General features: G+C 48.0%; 1 protein-coding gene across 2 annotated transcripts; it reads right to left on the reverse strand.

The window, feature by feature from the left end:
* Positions 1-2,788: 2,788 nt before the first annotated feature.
* On the reverse strand, positions 2,789-16,486 carry LOC132584033 (germ cell-specific gene 1-like protein). Of its 2 annotated transcripts, none has more exons than XM_060255808.1 (5): positions 15,941-16,486; positions 12,584-12,628; positions 10,974-11,126; positions 4,908-5,019; positions 2,789-3,151 (listed from the first exon to the last, which is right to left on the reverse strand). In XM_060255808.1, the coding sequence occupies exons 1-5, from the start codon at positions 16,248-16,250 to the stop codon at positions 2,803-2,805; spliced, it is 969 nt and encodes a 322-aa protein (XP_060111791.1). In that variant the 5' UTR covers positions 16,251-16,486; the 3' UTR covers positions 2,789-2,802. The 2 variants fall into 2 exon arrangements, with proteins under 2 accessions (XP_060111791.1, XP_060111790.1); XM_060255807.1 differs by having other exon boundaries at positions 12,584-12,631.
* Between the last annotated feature and the right edge of the window lie 6,023 nt (positions 16,487-22,509).

Genomic DNA, 22,509 nt, shown 5'->3' on the forward strand with positions numbered 1-22,509 from the left:
ACTGGTGGGTGAAAGGAGCGAACGATTAGCAGCGGAGGCCAGGAACACACAGCTGAAACACAGGACGAGCCACACATGTGAGGTGGGTGGGAATCTTCCCCCTTAAAATACTTGAGCAATCCATGGGCTGGCGGAGAGGAAGGTTCACGCCACGGTGGTGGCCAGGAAGGTACCTATGTTTGCAGAACACATGCTGCATTGCCTAGGAATCTGAGGACCAAACTAGACAGTGCGGCATCCACAGGTCTGACCCTTGGATGCCATGACATCTGCTTTGGCCTGGGACACTGGCCTCCTGGTTGGATCCGGGGAATCCTCTAGATTTAAAGCTCATCTCCAGACTACAGAGATCAACTCTTCTGGAGAAAATGGATGCTCTGGAGTAGGAGTGGCCGAACTGTGGCTCCGGAGCCACATGTGGCTTTTTCACACATATTGTGTGGCTCCTGAAGCCCCCACCCCCCAATCAACCTGCTTGGAGAAGGAGGCATTTCTCTCTTTAAATCACTTTTCCAAGCCAAGTTAGTCAGTGGCTTGGAGAATGCATTGAAATTTAAAGTTGCTTCCTTCCTTCCTTCCTTCCTTCCTTCCTTCCTTCATCTGTCTTGAGGCTCTCAAATATCTGATGTTCAAATCTTGTGGCTCTCTAATATCTGATGTTTATTCTATGTGACTCTTAGGTTAAACAAGTTTGACCACCCCTACTCTGGGCAGTGAACTCTTTGGCACTATAACCCACTGAGATCCCTGTCTCCAGGAGTTCCCCAACCTCTATCTGACAACCATACCCCTTCATCCCCCCGCCAGTGGCTGGGGGGCAGGGCGGGAGGGCAGGGACCAGTGTTCCCTCTATGCTGAGTTAGTGTGAGCTAGCTCACAGTTTTTTAGCCTCTGGCTCACACATTTTTGTCTTAGCTCAGGAAAAATAGCCCCAGAGCAAACTAATGTATGCACCAGCTCACGACTTATCAGTGGCTCACAATGTACAATTTTTGCTCACAAGGCTCCACAGCTTAGAGGGAGTATTGGCAGGGACTTGGCAACACAGGCAACCCTAACTCTGGCCCTCGTTTACAGACAGAACAAACGCAGGTTTATGCCAAAATCGCTGAGTTCAATGGGATTTCTTCCCGTCTTTTCTACACATGGAAATACAACCTTCTATAGATGGACAGACAGAGTCCCCTGATAAGGATTAACTGATGATAAATAAGGGATTACCGGAGCAGCCAGCAAGTGGGAAGAGGTCTATGGTTATCCTCCAACACCGAGTGATGCTGTAACGCTTAAATAACAAGGCAGAAAAATTGTCTCTGCAGCTCGTTCCAGGGGCCTGGGAGCCGGCCAGCTGCAGGCTGCAACTAAATGAATAAATGACGTGTTTCAGAAGGCGGAGGAAGCTCTCGGGCACTGAAGAATCCGTGGCCACCCCAAGACACCCCCTAACATCTGTGCTGCCAAATCCGTAAAGTGCAACTCCATTTACTTTTCCATTTGAAGGACACGAGGAGGCTGCTTTGTGTGGCTGTCTATGATACGGAGGGATCTGAGACAGAAAACCCAACGAAGGGGCACAGCTTGGGTTGCCAGGTCTCCTGTGGCCACCGGCAGGGGGTGGGGTGGCAGGTAGGGTTGCCAGCTCCAGACTGGGAAACTCCTGGAGATTTGGGGGCAGAGCCTGGGGAGGACAGGGACCTCTGTGGTGGCCACAGAACCCACTCACCCAAGCCTCCATTTTCTCCAGGGGAACTGATCTCTGCAGTCTGGAGATGAGCTGAAATTCCTGGGGATCTCCAGGTCCCACCTGGAGGCTGGCATCCCTAGGTGCAGCCCATGAGGAAGAAGTTCTTTTGGGGCAGGCACACTTCTGTGCTTCTGTGTGCCCCCTGTTCATTTCTGTGAGGCTTGCAAGGAGCAAGTTCCTTGTCGCATCATGTCCTACAGGCCCGATCTGTCCACCCTCCCACAATGGGTTCTTTTAGGGTAGCTGCCACAGGTTGCCTCATAGTAGGGCTGACTTTGCTGTGACACACTCAAAAGAAATACTTGTAGGAATACCAGCCTCTAGGTGGGGCCTGGGGATCCCCAGACTAGCAGCCCATCTCCAGACTACAGAGATGAGGTCCTCTGGAGAAAATGGCTGCTTTGGAGGGTGGCCAGAATTCTAAAAACACTTGCTGCAGAATGGTGTTGGCAGGGGTGATGTTGCCTGCCGACACCATGCTGGGTTAAAGTGTCTGATTTGGATCTGGGAGACCCAGGTGCGAATCCGCCCTCTGCTGTGGGAGCTCGCTGGGTGACCTTAGGCCGGTCACACACTCTTAGCCTCACCAACCTCACAGGGTTGTTGTGGGGAGAAAACAGAGTAGTGGAAAATCACTTTGGGGGGAAAGGCTGGGCTGCCTCTATTGAGGCACATGTGGGAAGGTAGACAGACTGGGCCTGTAGGACACGATGCAACAAGGAACTTGCTCCTTGCAAGCCCCACCGAAATGAACAGGAAATGCCTCTACTGGGGCACATTCAGATGGCACGCCATATTATTAGCATCCTGAAAAGAGTGCTGCCCCCAAGTTAACTCCTAAGGCTGCTTATGGGGCATCGGTGGCCCCCTTGCCATAGGTCTCTATCTTGCAGTTTTATCCAGCTCGAAATCTACTGAGCTGTCTGGTCCCCTCATGGAACTAACTAAAAGATGGATTGGTGGAGGTGAATGGTTATAGCAAGATGTGGGAAGGTGAGTCAATAGAAGAGAAGGGTTGTGAAGGAGGGTGGCCCCCTTCTCTGCCCCCAGTCCGTTCTCTAGCACGGCTCACCATCGTCATCATCCCCAGCATCCCCACTGCGTCCCCCTGCGAGCCCAGCGTAGCCCCCCAGATAGGACTTGCGTCCCCCACCAGGAGCCACCGGGCCCGGCGGGCTGAGGGAGAAGTCTAGAGAGTCACTAACGCTGAAGATGTATTTATCCCACAGGAAACGTTCGAGATCAGGAGCCAGGGTAGGCGAGCCGGGGCCTCCACCACTCCCTGCCGATGCTGTGTGTTTCTCAAAAATCCGCCTGCGGTACTTGAACTCCAAGATGGTCTTGGTGTAGGTGTTGAGGGTCAGCACAGAGGAAGACATGCAGAGCGTGAAGGAGAGCCAGGCCATCCTGCAGAGCAGAAAAAGCAGAGAAGGGACAGTCAGTTCAAGTCTGCTTTCCCACTCTCACATCACTCCCGTCCCGTCCTCTCAACTGGTGCCATTTCCTCCTTTCCATTGATACGATACCCCCGCTCCCATCCACCCACCCATCTCTCATTTGCTATTGTAGTTGGCAGAACGGAACCAGGCTGAGAAAAGGAAAGTTTAAATGTATATAAAAACAAGAGCTGTTTCCCCCTGAGAGTTCCACCCATCGCACTGTTGTTACACGAATAATCAGGGCTTTTTTTGTATATTTGTATACTGTATACATATATTTTGTATATTGTATATTTTGTATATCCTTTGCATATTAGGCCACACACCCCCGATGTAGCCAATCCTCCAAGACCTTACAAGGCTCTTCTTACAGGGCGTATTGTAAGCTTTTGGAGGATTGGCTGCATCGGAGGTGTGTGGCCTAATATGCAAAGGAGTTCCTGCTACAAAAAAAAGCCCTGCATACAATCTTCTCTTGAGGGCTGAGCTCAGGGGCCATGCAGAGCCCCGATTGTCTGAGCACCTGCTTCATCATGAAGAACCTGCCCTCATTCCCCAGAGCAGTTTTTCAGCTTTGAAAAACAATCTGCAGGGTTATTGTTCTTTTTAATACAGTGTTGTGTGGTCATTTAAGCACAAGGGTCATAAGAATATAAGAGAAGCCATGTTGGATCAGGCCAATGGCCCAGCCAGTCCAACACCCTGTGTCACAGTGGCCAGAAAACCCAGGTCCATGCAGGAGCCATTCTAACTGTTCTTTAGACAAACAAGAAGAGGGAATGAATGGGCCACAGAAAGCAGGCCTGGTAACCCTATCCTTGTCTCACCTGCCCCTCTGATGCAGACAGGTGGAAAGGAGGCTGATAGAAGATGCGGGCAGCCTTGAGCCAGTCACTGTCTCTCAGTCACTGAGCCTACCTCACAGGGTTGTCTGTTAGGATAAAAAGTGGAAGGGAGGGGGAAGAGCTGTCTATTTCATCCTGAGCTCTTTGAAGAGCAGGACAAAAATCTGGCCTACCAAATGAAGTGATGGTATCACTTTACCCTGCTCTGGTTACACCTCACCTGGAGTACTGTGTTCAGTTTTGGGCACCACATTTTAAGAAGGATATAGACAAGCTGGAACGGGTCCAGAGGAGGGCAATGAAGATGGTGAGAGGTCTGGAGACCAAGTCCTATGAAGGAGCTGGGGATGTTTAGCCTGGAGAGGAGGTGGCTGAGAGGTGATATGATCACCATCTTCAAGTACTTGAAGGGCTGTCATATAGAGGATGGTGTGGAATTGTTTTCTGTGGCCCCCAGAAGGTAGGACCAGAACCAATGGGTTGAAATTAAATCAGAAGAGTTTCTGGCTCAACATTAGGAAGAACTTCCTGTTAGAGCGGTTCCTCATTGGAACAGGCTTCCTCAGGAGGTGGTGGGCTCTCCTTCCTTGGAGGTTTTTAAACAGAGGTTAGAGGGCCATCTGACAGCAATGAGGATCCTGTGAATTTAGGGGGAGGTATTTGTGAGTTTCCTGCATTGTGCAAGGGGTTGGACTAGATGACCCTGAAGGTACCTTCCAACTCTATGATTCTACTCTTGAAGGGCTTTACACAAGCCCAGACCCTGTCTATATTGTGTGGAATGGTTCTCTCCACAGAACCAAACCACCCAAGGGGACGTTATTTGTGGCAGTTCCCTGCTGGTGCTCCTTGGCTGTGGAATGGTGACCGGCGACTTACCCAAATGACCATCCATAGTACCAGGTCTGGGGCCTCCAGTCTTTCGGTCCCAGGTTCACCGCCACCTGAAAGACGGTCATGTACATCATATGGGCAACCATGCCCAGGAGCCCTGTTGAGGTAGGCAGAGAGAAGTAAGGTTATTCAGAGTATGCCCTGCCACTGTAGCACCCTTCAGGGCTTTTTAGGTTTGCTGACCCCACCCCAGGTAGGGTGTAGAGATCTCCTGGGATTACAACTGATCTCTAGACAACAGGGATCAGTTCCCCTGAAGAAAATGGCTGCTTTGGAGGGTGGACTTTATGGCATTATAACTCACTGAGATCCCTGCCCTCCCCCAAATCCCACCTGTGCTGCCCCCAGCAGAGTTTAGTAAACTGTATGTAATAGCTCAGTTAATATCCCTGCATCTTTAATTCCTTATGCATGCTGGGATATGTAATTTAGATACTTCGTAGGTCTTGTGTCTCCACATTAGCCTATTATATTGGCTCAAGCTTGAAGCCCACGAAAAAGTGTTTTGTTGCTTTTTTCTTCTGTCTTTGTTCTGCCTCTATACCAAGCAAGTATACCAAGAACAATCTCTTTTCCACTACAAGATCTGAGAAATAAACTCTGCCCTTTCAGGATGAACTTTGCTACCCAGCCAGCTGATGGGACGAGTTCTGAACCTTTCTGCAGTAGAATAAAAATCAGTTTTTCTATGAATTAATTTCTTGGACATGAGTTGGCACTACCTGGTCAAAAGACTTAATCCGCTCTGGTCTTGAAGCCAGAATACCAAACTCTCCAGACTCCACCCCCAAATCTCCAGGAATTTACTAACCCACAGTGGGACAACCCTACAGGGCCACTATACCACTTCCTTGGCCATCAGCTTTGGCTGAATGAGGACAGAGTCCTGTGACACAATGGACAGAGGGATGGGCAGATTTGGGAAGCCAGTGTTCAGATGTCATTCTGTGTATGTCCACTTTGGTCACCCACAGCACAGGTCACAGTGAAAGGCCAGCAACATCTGCCAGACCAGGAGCGGCCAAACTGTGGCTCGGGAGCCACACGTGGTTCTTTCACACATAATGTACAGCTCCCAGAGGTTGAGCCTTACTCTTTAGTAAGTATGCATAGCATCGGGACCTAAGTCAGCCTCTGAGTGCTGACCCATATGTAGGCAACTATTTCCACCCTGTATGAAGTGGGGAAAGAGGGCTTCCCTTGCAAGCCCTGCTCCTCCACCATAGAGATCACCCAGTCACCTAGAGCGGGGAAAGAGACGAGGGGAAAAAGTGAGCACGTAAGACAGCTATGCCACCAAGTCCAGTTTTAAGTTTTAATAAAAATGAGTCTTGCAGTTCTCAAACATCCAATGTTCATATCTTGTGGCTCTCAATCATCTGATGTTTATTCTTTATGGTTCTTACATTAAGCAAGTTTGGCCACCCTTCTGCCAGACGCACTCCAAACTAGGGTTGCCAAGTCTATGTTGGAAAATATCTGGAGACTTTGGGGGTGGATCCAGGAGAGGGAGGGATTTAGGGAGGGGAGGAGCCTCAGCAGGATACAATGCCATGGAGTCCGCCTTTCAACGCAGCCCTTTTCTCCAGGGGAGCTGATCTCTGCCAGCTGGAGATCAGTTGGAAACATAGAAGATCTCCAGGCCCCACCTGGAGGCTGGCAACCTGATGACCAAAGCAACCCTCAGAGATGCTGTATGAGGTACGGCGGGCAAAGAGGTGTGGTACTGCCAAGGCCAGAGGAGAAGAAGCCAAATACTTACAAGAAAGGGGATACAGCATATGGGTGGCCTTCCCTGGGCTCTTTAAACCAACCAGAGTAAGAGCCAGGAAGGCAAAAAAATCCTAGTGGTGACCTCTAAGTAAAAGGCCTGCACTGGGGATGAGGAGAAGAGGATGACCCCAGAATGCTGGCTAGGGTTGCCAACTCTGAGTTTGGAAATTCCTGGACATTTGGGGAGTAGAGCCTGGAGAAGGTGTGATTTGGGGAGGGAAGGGACTTCAGCAGAAAAGAATGTCACAGAATCCACTCTTCAAAGCAGCCATTTTCTCCAGGGGACCTGAGCTCTGTCATCTGGAAACCAGTAGTAATTCCAAGATATCTCCAGCCATCACTTGAAGATTGGGAACCCTAATGCTGGCTGAATTCTCTCTTCCCATTCTGAGTTCCTGGAGGTAGAGGGATTGAACAAAAGGATTGAACCAAGCTCCCAGCTGCTCTTATTCTGATTTCAAAACCACTAGCATTCCAAACAGGACGCAGCCTGAGAGGACCCTGAAGGGAAACCACAAAAGCAAAAGGGCCAAGGTATATAACCAGGAGAATCAAGAACCAAGTGCTTCTAGATAGAGCTGCCAAGTCCTGCTTGCGAAATCCCTGGAGATTTGAGGGTGGAGTTTGGGGAGGGCAGGGCTTGGGGAGAGACCTCAGCAGGGAACAATGCCAGAGAGTCCACCTTCCAAAGCAGCCATTTTCTCCAGGGAAACTGATCTCGGTAGTCTCGAGATCGGTTGTAATCCCAGGAGATCTCCAGCCTCCAGCAACTCCACACTTTAAACTATAGGTGGAAGAGACCATGTGGCTGAATGCTTCCTGGTACCCTGAATCTTCTGGCAGACGGATCCAGATTTACGCACAAGCTAAATAAGCTGCCGTTTAGGGGTTTGGATAGGGAAACCAGATCTCCCATTTCAATGTGAGACCTCCCATTGCTGTTGCCCACTGGCCTGCTGGGGGCAGTGGGAGGATGGGAGGAACTTGTTAAAATGGCACCACACCAATTGTGTGATGTCACTTCTAGTGAATACTTGGAAGTGACATCATGTCACTGGCAGGATGACACCATCTAGTGTCAGATCAATGTCATGCTGGCAACATGACATCACTTCTGGATATTTGCTGGAAGTAATGTCATAGCATCATTCCTTCAGTTCCCACCCCTCACCCCACCCCCGGTTGCCAGCCAATAGTGGAACCAGACTAAACTGGCAGACTAAATATGGTAGTGTGTGTGATTTCACATCCACCTGAAGCACTTTCTGCCAATTTCCTCTTCCTGTCCCCCATGTCGTTTCTCATCCAGTTTTACGCACAAGCGAAATAAGCTGCCATTTAGGGTTTTGGATAGGGAAACCAGGTCTCCCATTTTGATGTGAGACCTCCCATCACGGTTGCCCACCAGCCTGCTGGGGGCCAGCGGGAGGATGGGGGGAACTTGTTAAAATGGCACCACACCAATTGCGTGATGTCACTTCTAGTTAGGGCTGCCAACCCCCCGACCCAGGAGGTTCTCAACTCACTGGCCCACATTGGGCCGGCAGAGGGAACCTCCCGCCGTATCACTGCCGCGATGACATCACCCGCAACAATAGATACCATAGAGTTTTAACCTCCCAAATGGCTACAGCGTCCGGGAAAACCATAGAGTTTTCCCAGAAATGCCTAGAGCGCCCCCACACAGTCGCTGCCATTTTGATGACATCACTTCTGGGTGATGTCATTTCGACACGCAGTGCAAGGACGGCTGTCCCCCGCTGGGGGATGAAGAGGACTTGGCAACCCTACTTCTAGTGAATACTCGGAAGTGACATCATGTCACTGGCAGGATGACAACATCTAGTGTCAGATCGATGTCATGCCAGCAACATGACATCACTTCTGGGTATTTGCTAGAAGTAATGTCATAGCATCATTTGTTCCCACCCCTCAGCCCCACCCCCCCAGTTGCCAGCCAATAGTCGAACCAGACTAAACTGGCAATGATAGTTTGTGTGATTTCACATCTTCCTGAAGCAATTTCTGTCAATTTCCCCTTCCTGTCCTCCATGTCATTTCTCTGATCCTACAAGAGTAGCATTTCATGGAGATCAGTGGGCTACAGTGAGAGGAGGGAGGGAGGCAGGAAAGCTCCATTCTGCCACTGGGAAATTTCATCTGAATCCAACCTTTTTCTCCCAGCCTAAAGATCTTCCCTAGCCTTGGATTATGAGAGGCCTCTAAATATAAAATAGATTTCAGTGTTAGAATAATATATGTTTGGGGGATAATAACATCTAGATCTTAGCACCAAACCAAATGTTGATTGTTCTAATTACTGAATGAATAATTTTATAGAATGTATGGTTTATAATATGTATTGTTTTAACTGTTGTGGTGTTCTTATGCTGTGAGCCACCCTGAGCCTGCTTCGGTGGGGAAGGTGGGATACAAATCAAATCAAATCAATAAATAAGTGCTATGGGGACTCTTAAATCTGGCATCATTTAGGGCCTTGATATGTCTTTCTTTGGTCCTGCCTGCAGAGCTGATAATGTAGAGAAAAAAGTTCAGCCGAGCCTTGCCCCTAACATGCTGTTGTTGTCTTTTAATGCATCGGGTATTTTTTCCCCATGAGGAAGCATTCAGATATGCTATACCTTCCACCACAGCCCTTGTTAAGCAGAACACCTGGTTCTGGCTGACCCAGCCTCTGGCTGATGACTCCAGCATCTCACATTTGTGCTGTAGACAATGAATGCATCAACGTGGATGGATGAGAAAGGGTGCCAGTGGTTTGCTAGTGTACTTCAGTCATAAGAACCTAGGCATGTGCAATAATCCTTGTGGAGCAAATACAGGTCTGGAAACTCCCACTTTTAAAAAAAGTTAGAACATTTGTGTGTCTGTTGTCCATGTTAAAAAAAATGTATAAGGGCAGTAAACCATAACTATAATCATATCTATTTTTTAATTGAAAAGCAGCCTCTGGAGGCTGCAATACCAATCAGTGAAATGGCAAAAGCAACTTTTCCCCTTCCAGCTGTTACATGCCCAAAATAATCTCTCTGGCTGGTTTTAATTAGGAAAAAAAATCCATGGGGCTTCATTACACTATCTGACTGCAATATACAGTATGATACAGAACTGGCAACGGAACGTAGTCAAGAACGATATGCTGGGGATGAAGGAACTAAGGCAATGAAATACAGGGGAAATAGGTGTTGCAACTATTGCATCTTGCTGTCTTTGGCAGCAGTGCACCTATGCTTCTTGTCAGTGCCACTGAATTCAAGCATCTGTACAGCAGTTTTTGCAGTACTTTGATTCAGCAGTATCTATATTGCATTCAGGCAGTAGCCAGCTGCTATTTTCATTTTCATGTGTCAAGGACTCAGGAGCAACCTAGACCCAAAGGTCAAGCTAAAATCAACAACTGTTTTGTTATTTCCCGGCGGGCAGCCATGTTGGCCTGAAGCAGTAGAACAACATTTTGTTTTTTGTTTTGTTATTTGACTACATCCATTGCTAAGTGCTGCCCTGCAATTTCCAGATCTTTATTTGAAATGAGTTGTTCCTAAGTTATCACAGGAGGCTGCCAGCCGACATTCCAGAAGCATTTGGGATGGGGCACTGGGCAGAAGTGGCATCTGGAGACATGTAATGTCACATCTGCCCCAAAACTCTATGGTGCTATGTGTGATTTCACATCCACCTGAACCCCCAGATGCTCTGGCTATCCCTAAAAGCTCCACAATAATTACCATGGGGGTTTCGAGGGTAGCCAGATCATCACCTGATGTGCTTCTGCCACATTTGGGTTTGGGGATGGATGTGACATCACCATTGTGGGATGTTATTTTCAGCCTGCGGCTTTTCTTCTGCCACTCAGAGGAGCAAATGTGGGAGGGAGGGCCTAACCAGTGAGAGGCCTCTGGCTGGTGTCTCCATTTGTTTCTTTGGGGGAATAGTTTTGATTTTTTTTCTTTTGTGGGTGTGGGTATGTCTGCACCTGGAAGTCATGTTGACCTATGGTGACTGACCCCTACTGGGTGCTTGGAGGGTATTCAGGGAGGTGGCTGAATATGCCTGCCCCTGCCTCCTGACTGGGTATTTCAAGGACAGACTTCCATCCAAGTACTAACCACAGTCGGCCCTGCTTAGCTTCTGAGAGATCAGGCTTGCTTGGGCTATCCAGGTCAGGTCTATTTGTTTCTAATGCCCTTATAATAGTGGCCACTCAGGGATGGATGAGGACTCCACTGTTTGGCGGAGGAGAAGGGGAGACAGAGATACCTGAGAGAACAGTGATGACAGCAGCAAAAGCGTTGATCTTGAGTCCATCAATGAAGTTGGCATAGTAAATGGCATCCAAGCACATCAGCAAGAACCCCACGCTCAGCAGGATGATATAGAGGAATTCTGAGGCAACTGACAGCCACAACACTCCTAGAAAGCAAAGGGGAGTTGAGGGTGAGACAGGAGATGGAGCCATGGATGCCTCAACCATTGGCTGCAGAGGAACTTGAGAACAGATATCTGTCTAACAAGAGCCACAAAGCTAGGGGTGGAGTTCAGAATCTCTGGAATCAAGCTAGGAGCATTTGGGATTTTAGGCAGCCCCTGCCTCACACTGGCTTCTGGAAGAGCTGTTTGACAATGCTTTATAATGTCCACAGCAGGCCTGTAGCTACAGGGGGGCCTGTGGGCCCTGCCCCCTGACTTCCTGTTGGGTGCCCCAAGAACCACAGCAGTGGTGGCCAGGGGAGGGAAGCTGCTAAGTGCCCCCTGGCCACCACCGCTGTGGTTCTTGGGGCAACCTAAGCACCCATTTTCTCCAAAGGGACTAATCACTGTAGTCTGGAGCAATACTCCTTCTAAGCTGTGAGCAAAAATTCTACTTTGTGAGCAACTGCCATTAAAGTTGTGAGCTGCTGCATAAATATGTTTGCTCTGGGGCCATTTTTCTTGAGCTGAGACAAAAATGTGTGAGTCGGAGACTAAAAAAACTCCCATTAGCTCACACTAACTCAGCTTAGAGGGAAAGAGTTTGAGCATGATAGCAGGTTTCTGAGGTAATAACAAAACCCCAGCCTTGCAAGGAATCATAGGAAGAGCAGGGCTTTTTTTGAGCAGGAATGCAGTTCCAGCTGACTTGGCGTAAGGGTGTGTGGCCTAAAATCCAAATGAGTTCCTGCTGGGCTTTTTCTACAAAAAAAAAGCCCTTTGTGAAACAATGGTGACATCAGGGGATGAGGCCTAATAGGCAAATAAGTTCCTGCTGGGCTTTTTCTACAAAACTTATTTTTAAATTTTAGGAGTCTTCCCCCTTTTGATACATGCACGGTCATAGTTTTATGCATCCCTACAGTGTGTGTAGAAGTTCCTGCCTTGTCTATTTGTTCTGTTTCCTAACCATAATTGGGGTGAGCCACTTGACTATTAGAAGGCACAATGACAATGGTGATTCACACACAGAAGGCCCCAGCTTCTATCTTTGGCATTTCTAGATTAAAAGCAGGGCTTTTTTTTTTTTTAGCAGGAACACACAGGAACTCAGTTCCAGCTGGCTTAGTCTCAGGGGGTGTGGCCTACTATGCAAATGAGTTCCTGTTGGGCTTTTAAAGAAAAACAATGGTGACACCAAGGGGAGTGTGGCCTGTATGCAAATGAGTTCCTGTTGGGCCTTTTCTACAAAAAAAGCCCTGAGGATTCCTGGTTGCAAGGCTTGGGGTAGGGGTGGGGAATCTGTCTTCAACAAATACTATTGGAACAGAAAATCCTGGCCAAGAACTAATGGTGTGACTCAGCAATAAAAGCTTCACTTATTCTATCAGACCCCACCCATTTTTCTTCTAAACAAATGGTCCTGCTGCCTTGCCCTCAACCCCCTCCCAACATCTCACCTTTTTCTGACTCCGGGGGCAGCTCTATGAAGCTCCGGCACTTCTCTTCTGGCAAGGGGAGGAACAACAAAAGCAGAAAGAGTCCAGTTTAGCCCAAACTGGTGGTGAAACAGGCACTTATTGAACTCCAAGACTCCCCCTCCCAAGCAGTAAAGCTTTCCATTTCTTTCCTCCGCCTCCCAGCTTTGAAATGGGAGAGTAGCTTTGGTTTCAGCTGAGCTAGGATGCACGTCCACTCCCCCCTAAAAACCCCCTTTGTGGTGGCAGGAATGGTCTTTGCCAATGGGCAACAGGGGCAGCTGCCCTGGGCCTCTCACTGGGAGGGGCCCCAAACACCATGCCCCTTCCCAAAAGGACGGGGAGAAAGAGAAGGCAGAGGAGGTTCCAGCCATCCCTCAGGCTGCAGCTCCCACCTGCTCTCATGGGGCGTGAACCACTTCTTGCATTGTCCTGGGAGGCCAGCTGTGGGTCACCAGTTCCACCAGAGCCCCCATCCTGAGCTTTCTGCCCAGGGCTCTGGAATCACTACGACCACCTGTGAGGTGTGGGCAGAATCAGCCCAGCTTGAATAGAAGGCACCAGTCAAAGAATAGAGGGCACCAGTCGGTTAAAGAGTGGCCAGCTGTGGCATGTTGGTGTGATGCCACCAAACAATGCAGAGACAGGGCATGGGCCAATCGCTGCAGTCCAAAATCTCTTGCAAAGAAAGAGCATAGGCTGCAGCAGATTGGCCTCGCAGCTGGTCTCCTGCAACTGCACCCTGCAGATCACGCAATCCTGAAGCAAGCCCCCCCACCCCCCACCCTGCAACTCACAGGGTGTGAGAGAGAATGTTCCCTTGGAATAGACACTCCCAATGCACCTCTGGAAAGAGAGGTATCATTATCTGGCTACCTACTAAGGGTTTTCCTGCTCTGGGTTGGGCTGGATATTTGGGAGGTGGAGCCTGAGGATGGAAGAGTTTGGAGAGGGGAGGGACTTCAATGGGGCATGATGCCATACTGTACCCCTTCTGAATCGGCCATTTTCTCCAGTGAACTGATCTCTATCACCTGGAGATCTGTTTTCGTCCCTGGAGATTTCCAACTGCCCCCTGGAGGCTGGCAACCCTACATCTACTTCAGGGTAATTCTGAATGTGCCAGGGAAACCCCGTCATCTTGAGGCTGTTTCTTAAGATAGTTAGTACTGCACAAGAACCTCCCACACCACAAGTGTGTTGGATACCCATTACGGCTGGGGTTCAGTTGGCAGCCAGGCCACAGAGATAATACACTTGGCCCATATTTCTTGTCCCATTTTTCAATACTCCACACCCTGCAAAGTTCATTTTCTAGCAGCCCCATCAATTTCCTTATCCTGTTTCCTCATCTGTGCCTCAAGGCTTTCTCGCTCCACCCGAAAATGCATTTTCTCTCCATGCAATTTGTCAAACTCTCTTCCAGGGACGGCCCTCCCATTAAGTCGAGTGGGTAGATAGCCCCAGGCGACAGAGCTCTGGGTTGCTATTAAAGGTTGCTGAACAGTCAGTGATCCATGATATTATTAAATATGAACCCAAGCGTGTGCGTGCCATTTGGACGCTCTTCCCCAGGTGCTAAGAAGCCTTGGGCCTGGCCTGCCATTTTTGCTCACCTCCCTTCTGTTCTCAAGACCTCGCTATCTTCCCAAATTACCTCATGGCTGGTTTATACAATATGGCCATCACACACAGACTGCTCCTGGTCAGTGCCTGTGATCATGTCGTGAGCCATTTGTATGTAGCAGCACACAGCCCAGATCAGCTGTTTTTCTCCACACCCCAGAAAATATTTGGGTGGGGGAGGTTCACAAGAGTCAGTCTGGGGACAGGGTAACCCCATTCAATTAACAATGACCTTGGGAACAGCTCACAGCCAGTTCCAGGTTCTGAGGTGCCCTAAGCAGAGAGTGCTTAGCCCCCTCAGGACACCCCCTCACAGTTCCATTTCTGCCAGGGCCAGCCCTAAACTGTCTGGCACCCTAATAAGGTAGTCCCCCCCTGTACAGGCACCAACCCATGAGGTGACATCGTATCACATTTTCATGGCAGACTTTTTACGGGGTGGTTTGCCATTGCCTTCCCCAGTCATCTACACTTTCCCCCCAGTAAGCTGGGTACTCATTTTACTGATGGAAGGCTGAGTCAACCTAGAGCCAGCTACTTGAACCCAGCTTCTGCTGGGATCGAACTTAAGTCGTGAGCAGAGTTTGGACTGCCGTACTGCAGCTTACCACTCTGGGCCAAGGGGGCACCCTAGGCAAGGCTAACTCCTGGTGCCCCCCCACACTGATAACATCACCAAGTTACATGGGGGGGGCGCTGCAGACTGGCATCCTAGGCAATCACCTAGTTTGCCTAGTGGCAGGGCCAGCCCTGGTTTCTGCCCCCACCAAATCTTTCCTCCGCCTACTCACAATCCCTCCCCTGCTAACAGCCACCCGGATGCTTTTTCCTCAAAGGCACAGGGCAGTGAGGAGGGGCTGGGAGTGCCACTGTTATCATAAGGATTACAGCTTATACCACCAGACACTTTTTCCTGGAGGTGCCGGGCAGCCCAGGTAGCTGAGAGCACAGGAGGCAGAATGCTCCCAAGTGAGTGGGTGAGGGAAGAGTGTGCAGGAAGGTGGCCAAGGAAGTATACAGGTAGGCGTAGGGGTCAGTGGTCTCTGCCAGAATTTTTGGGCCCTGGCAGATGCCCCACCTCAAGGTATGCTGATGCCAGCCCTGGTAACAGCGGAGTCCATGTCTTGATGGCTACGGAATGTGGACTGGGACTACTCTGTAGCCTCCTCTCATTCTGCTCTTGGACTTTGCCTTTCCCTCTCCGCATTACTCATTGCTAGCCCCCCAAACAATGCTCCCTCTAAGCTATGGAGTCTTGTGAGCAAAAATTCTACTTCGTGAGCTGCTGACATTAAAGTTGTGAGTTGCTGCATAAATTAGTTTGCTCTGGGGCCATTTTTCTGCTAAGACAGAAATGTGCGAGCCAGAGGCTAAGAAAACTGTGAGCTAGCTCACACTAACTTAAACACTGCCCCAACCTCTTGCCCATCTCTGTCTTGTCCCTCTGATAGTCCTAAGCTCTCCTCATGACTTGAGTTTGATTCCCGGCGGTAGCTGGGTTTTCAGGTAGCTGGCTTGAGGTTGACTCAGCCTTCCATCCTTCCGAGGTGGGTAAAATGAGTACCCAGCTTGCTGGGGGGGAAGTGTAGATGACTGGGGAAGGCAATGGCAAACCACCCCATAAAACGTCTGCCTTGAAAACGTTGTGAAAGCAATGGCACCCCAGAATCAGAGACGACTGGAGGGGACCTGAGATATCAACCAATTACATACCTCCATGGTGTTCCTCACAGGACAACCAGAAGCCCGTGTGGAAATATCGAAAAGCGTACTTGTCTTCTCCCGTCTCCCAGATGTATTGGACGACATGGGGGTCCATGGTCACATTCCCATCCATTGTCTCGTTGCTGTTGATGGGCACACAGTTCCCCTTCTTGACCGCTGAGAGGCAGGGGGGCTTCACCACCTTGTGGGTCCCCTCGCACCAGTAGCTGGTGCTGAAGGCTGACACGGAGAAGCAGAGAGCCAGGGAATTGAGGCCCAAGGAGAGCATGGAGCGGGCCTTTCGGCTCAGTTTAATCATGGTCCCAGTTTGCCGAGAGAGGTGAGGACAGGATGGTGATTTTGGTGCTGCAAGGTGATTCCCGTGACTAGATTCCTCCAGAATTTCAGAAACCAATGTTCTTGGGGACAATTCTGGTGTTTCCTTCTTTCGGCCGACAGAAACCAGTTCTGAACAAACCTCTGTTTATAAAGAATGTCTTGCTTCGGATAATTATTTTCTCTTTCTTACTAGTAAGCTGTGGGCCATCCATTGAGTATGGCTCTGCTTCTTAAAAGCAACAAAGCACAAAATGGAAATTGTCTTTGAAACTAAATTCAGCCTGGGGTTCTGTTCTTATTAGTGACTTCTTACTTCTGATTGCAAGGAGGTGAAAATCAAAGTTATTATTTATTTGCTTTACTTCTTGACATTATTAACCTTTCCCACAGCTTTTCTTAGGAAATGATATTGGATTGCCAGTCTCCAGGTGGGACTTGGAGTTCTACCAGAATTACAAGTGGTCACTGGAAACAGAAATCAGTTCCCCTGGAGAAAATGGCAACTTTGGAGAGCAGACTCTATGGCATCACATTCCCCCCCAAGCTCCCTCCCTAAATTCCACCCTCCCCAGGTACTTCCCCCTCAATTTACAGGAATTTCCCAAGGTGGAGTTAGCAACCCTAAAAAGACAACAGGGCATCAGGTTTTCTGGGAAAGGTGCAAAAATGAACAGCTAGAAAGCTAGCAGCCAGGACTGTGAGGCTTTCCTGGTTACCAGAGGAAATAAAATGAGTGATGGGCAATATGTCTCCTGTGTGCTTTCAAGGGGCCTTTTAAGACACACACACACACATCCAATCCTTATATATGAAGCTGCCTTATACTGAATCAGACCCTCGGTCCATCAAAGTCAGTATTGTCTACTCAGACTGGCAGCGGCTCTCCAGGGTCTCAAGCTAAGGTTTTTCACACCTATTTGCCGGAACCCTTTTAGTTGGAGATGCCGGGGATTGAACCTGGGACCTTCTGCTTACCAAGCAGATGCTCTACCACTGAGCTACCGTCCCTCCTTTCCCCCTTTACAGCTATATTAATGCAAAAGAAATCTTTCAGGGTCTTGTTTCCACACAATTACAAGTCACGTGCCCGGACGAAGCAATCTTTCTAATTAAAATCTTAAATCCCTGAAGATTTTAAGAGCGGCAGCCAGTCGGAAGCAGATGTTAAACAGTCTCTCAAAAACCCCCAACTAGTTACAAATCCATGCAATTTTCTGTAGTAAACCTTCTCAACTCACAACACTTATTATTTCAAACTAACGTTCTGACAGAACTCCCTCCCTTGAAACCTATCCCGCTCATCAAAAAGCAACAGACATTTTGAAGGGAGTTCATCAAAGCCTTTTATAGGTTATGATATCCATTTTGAAAACCTGGAAGATCACATATCCTTGCAGTTGCAAGGACTGGGTGAAATACTCAAAGTTTGCCACCAGGCATGAAGCGATTTGGGGGTATATCAATTCTGCCCTTAAGGTTTCAGGGATTCTTCAAAGGCCCCAATCACCAGAAAAAAATCTACTGTATACTACTGTGAACAGCAACTATTTTTCTTGGCGAATGGAGGAAGAGGTGGAAGGCCAAAACCCCAAACCCTTCTTGCTTTGTAGTGAGAGCACCAATCCCATCACACCCTTCCCTTGCCTCTCGACTGGCTCCTTCATAGGCCAGATTTGGCCCAGGGTCCTCCAATTGCTGATCTTGAATGCCTTCTAATAATTCGCAATGTTTTTGTCCCTTGTGGCGGAGCGAGTTCTATGTGTTGCTCCAAATCTAATAAAGCTTCCCCAATTGCCTTTCAAGCAACTTTGTCACTTCTGTTGGAGTCCGGGGCCCAAAGACTTTCCAATTCTATTTTAAACCATCTTCACGGCCAGCCTCTCTCAACGGGGTCATGACTCTGACCACACAGCTGTGTTCCTTCAGCTCAGACGGCTCAGAAAGCTGTCTGTTTGTCCTCTTTGAAGAATTATATTCTAATCCACTTTCACTGCTGGCACAAAGGAATCCAAATTCTTCCCATTCTGTCCCAAATCCATTGCTGCTTCCCCTTCAAAGATTACCTGAACTCTTTCCCACCAGGTCACAGGATTCAAAACTGAACAACAGTTACGACAAGTACACAGTTTGCCCTGTCAGATCTGTTTAGTGGCTTGTGACCTGTTGAGTCAGAAACTGGTCCCCAGAAATAAATGACAAAATGTAAAGTTTGCACCAAGATGAGACGCAAGAGTGCTTTAAAAGCAGCGAGAACAGGAGTATTCCTGGGGGTGAAGTATTCTGCCAAAGTAGTCCATTGATTCTTCAGAAAAAATATAAATTAATACAGAACTGATGGGTCTTTTGACCTGTTACTTGAATGAAGAGTAAATTCAAAAAAGAGTTTGAAATTGTGTGTCCAGGCACAACAGGCGACCCCTGTAGTTTTGATGCTTTCATTTGTCCAATTCAGTTCCAATTTGCCCAAGTCAAATAGTCAACAAGTTTGAATTCCATGTCTCTGGATGATGGATTGCTTAACAGATCCAAGAAGACTTCTCAAACATGAGCATCACAGCTGTGGCTCCCAGCCCCTCAGTTGATCCGATGCATGGAGACCACCCCCAAAATATCTGGATTCAGACCATCCCTATACAAATGGGCTGGAGTCAGTTGCGGGGGAAAACCCTGGTAGTTAAAAATGTTACCAGATGCCTTTGCGGAGGTTTCAAAGAAGCACCAAGGATCCTTCTTCAGGGAGCTGCAAAGGCAAAGTGCCCCTCCCCAAGGGCTACACTGTGCACACCGCAGAATGCTCCTCAGCCGCTGCACAGCAAGAGAATCAGGCAGTTTCCTCCAAGCCGGCTGGGCTGAGCAGAAAGGTGGCAGAAGCTGTGCGATAAACGAGCAGGCGGCAGAGAGCTCCGGCACCCTCCGGCACGGCACAGTCCCTGGGGGAGAGGAAGCAGGCGCAGAAGCGCGGCTGCTGATTAAAAAAAATTCTTCTTCATTAGTGCCAAGGGGGTACCAGTGCTAAGCGCTGGGAAGGATTAGCATCTAATAAAGGGGAGGGGAGAGCATCTGAGAGCTGCCGTTGGGCTTCCCTTTGCGATCGGCTGGCTCCCAGAAGGGGATGAGGAACTGGATGTTGAGATGAGGGAGCAGCTGGGGTCAGAGGGGATGGAGTGGATGGAGGCAGAGAGAAGGAAGAAGAGCTGGGAAGAGACAGAGGGATGGAGAAACAAGAAAGAGAAATGGTAAGGGGAGGGAGCGACAGATAACTGAGGCTAGATAATGGCAGACTGACAGATACCCAGTGGGAGATGCAAAGAAAGATGGGTGGATCAATAGTTGCTATGTATGAATAATTCTTCCCCAGAGGAAATCTGTCCCAGATGCCTCAACTTTCAGTTTCTGGGGTCAGCAAATACTGCTGTGGTACCCACATGGTACCACAGTGATGACATTACCAAAGACAGCAACAAGTCGGGAGATTTTGTAAGGCCTGTAGACTTTTTAAAAATGATTTTCTGATTTTATTTTCACTGTTGTTCTCTCTCCCCCCCCCCCAAAGAAAAAAATTGTTTACAGATCTGAAGGAGGGGAAGAGGATAGCGAGATGGGAGTTTGGATTGCAGGACAATGGACACACAGCATGGAGAGATGATTTCTTTACATCTGTCTGACACATTTCTTTTCTTGCTTATGCCATGCTCTGGGTCCTTACAGTTGTTAACTCTGGATGTGACTTTAGCAGTAGCTATGATATCACTAAGCTTTTCTTGCTGAGTCTGCAAATTATTCACGAGTTCAAGCACTTTTAACCCTCCATTAATTTTGTTTGCTTCAAGTATTTTCATCTTAGACAGTTAGCTGAACTACACAAAATAAAAGCAGGCTAAAGGTCGAGATTGGCCTTCTTGTCTTGCTTTACCAGATGTGTCTCATATGCACCTGTAGACTGATTCATCTATTGCCTATTAGTTAAGAACCAATCAGTTATCTAGATAGTATCACATGACTATGCTACCTAATCAGGATCCATATTGCTTATCTCTTATTAGTTATGAACCAATCACTTTTAAAAATATCACATGATTATGATAGACAAGAATTAGAGATAAGAACTAATATTTTTCTATAAATATGCAGTTCTATGACAAGTAAAATCAGATTTCTCTGCATGGAAGTCTCAAAGGAGAATACGTGAGAATGCTTTTTTGGGTAATTTGGGTTTATTTGATTATTCCTAAAAGCAGTTACTCAAACAGCTGAAAACTAATTTGCCTTTAAAAACTATTACTTGCTAAAAACAAGGCTAAGTACTTTGATAATTTTAGCATTTATATTCACAGTAATTGTAGGGTTATGTTTTTTACTAGTGTATTTTGTTCTGTCTGGTTCACTACAGAAACTAATTTTTGATCTCAATAAAAGATAAAAAAATTCTGAAGTTGTTTCTGTCCAGTTGTCAAAGACCAAACTCAATCCCTTATTCTTTTTTATTATCAGAATTAATGGTACTAATAATAAGCCTTAATATGATAAGTTCCGGAGAACCCTGTTAATACTTTTTAAGTCATTTTAACTTCTGTTAACTGTTTTGATTTGTGCTGGTCGTTGACCGTATTAAAATAGAATTGAGAACCCTGTTGCTGAACGTTGTGGAGGCACAGCCCCTTCAGCGTATCAGTTCAGGGCCTCATGCTACAACTTCACTGGCATATGCACTCACCATTGGGTCCCACATCTCTTGGGATTAACACTCAGCTGGCACCAAGAAACCTTTTTATGCATCCGTTTTGCTAACATTAGAAGGTCAAACCACCTTTTGCAAAGCTGCCACAATTTAAACATAACAACAAAAGAATCAGAATCAAGGATCTTGCAGAATGAGACGGAGTGGAAGCATCAGTTCTAAAAGTAGATTACAGGATGACCAACTGGGGGGCTCTTGGAAAGACAGAAGAATCCAGCCAGAGGATTCAAGGAACGGTGAATCATAGGCCTTGACTCAGCAGCCATTAGTGACACAAAAGGTGGCTCTTTTGCAGGTTTAGCTTGTCAAATTCCAGAGAAGCAAGGGCTAGAAAAGCTGCCTCTAACAAAATTTCCTCTTCTGTTCCCTCTCATGTAAGCCAGGATTCTTGGTTTGCCAAGTGGCTTAGAACAAGGAAGCTAGACTCCAAGCAGCTAACTGGTGTTCTTTCATCACACCAGGCTGTTATAAACATCCATAGAATGTTTGTTGTGACTTACAGGCCATCCCAACTCCTTTTCTCTGTTCCAGCTGTTTTGGGGCCAACCTGTCCCAGGGCTTGAGTGGGGAGGAGGCCATAATACCATCTACAAGGACAAACAATTTGGGGGCAGGTCCTACATGATGGAAAAAGGTCCATCGAGTGACCCACATTTGCCACACAGCCCTGTCACCAGCAGCTGCTTAGACAAACTCAATGGGCGGTCAACTTTCAAGGACGAGGCAGTCAGGGCGGTGAGGCAGAGAGGAAAACCTGATCAGACAGATATCTCCCTTTAATTGGAGCTGAGGTACAGCTGTCACTGGAATGAGGCGGGGGGGGGACCCAGAAAAGAATCTTGAGGCACCTGACTTAAAGAGTTTGGATGCAGAAATTCCCACTCCTAAGACATTCCCAGTGGGGAATCCAGCTTGAAAGCTGGACTTGTAGAAGAAGTGGGCTGGCTTCAGGGAAATCACTCTCTCTCTGAGCATGCACAAAGGATGAGCACTGAGAAGCCAAAACCTGGTTTCCAAAGACATGGAAGAACTGGCGTTGGTGGGGAACTTCAAGAGAGGACTGCCGTCTTTTTAATTGGTCATGCTCTTTCGCTTTTAACAGCCATCTGACAGGCAGAAATGGAACAGGGTAAAGACTGTCCTGACACAAAGATAAAATCACGGGGAAGGCTGCATCTGCAAAATATCTATATGCTGTTAGACAGCCAGCATAGTGGAGTGGTTAGAGTGTTGAACTAGGATTGGAACCGCCTGGATTCGAATCTCTGCCCAGCCATGAAGCTTACTAGATGGCTGGGGAATGGTTATTCTCTCTCAGCCTAACCTGCCTCACAGGTAGGGTTGCCAGATCTTGGTAGGGAAATAACTGGAGATTTTGGGGGGGAGGTGAACCTTGAGGAGGGCAGGGTTCGAGAAGGAGAGGGACTTCAGTGAAATATAAGGCCATACAGTCCACCTTCCAAAGCAGCCATTTTCTCCAGGCTAATTTAATTTATTTTTT

Source organism: Heteronotia binoei, chromosome 15 (assembly GCF_032191835.1).
Source record: "Heteronotia binoei isolate CCM8104 ecotype False Entrance Well chromosome 15, APGP_CSIRO_Hbin_v1, whole genome shotgun sequence".
Classification (NCBI taxonomy): domain Eukaryota; kingdom Metazoa; phylum Chordata; class Lepidosauria; order Squamata; family Gekkonidae; genus Heteronotia; species Heteronotia binoei.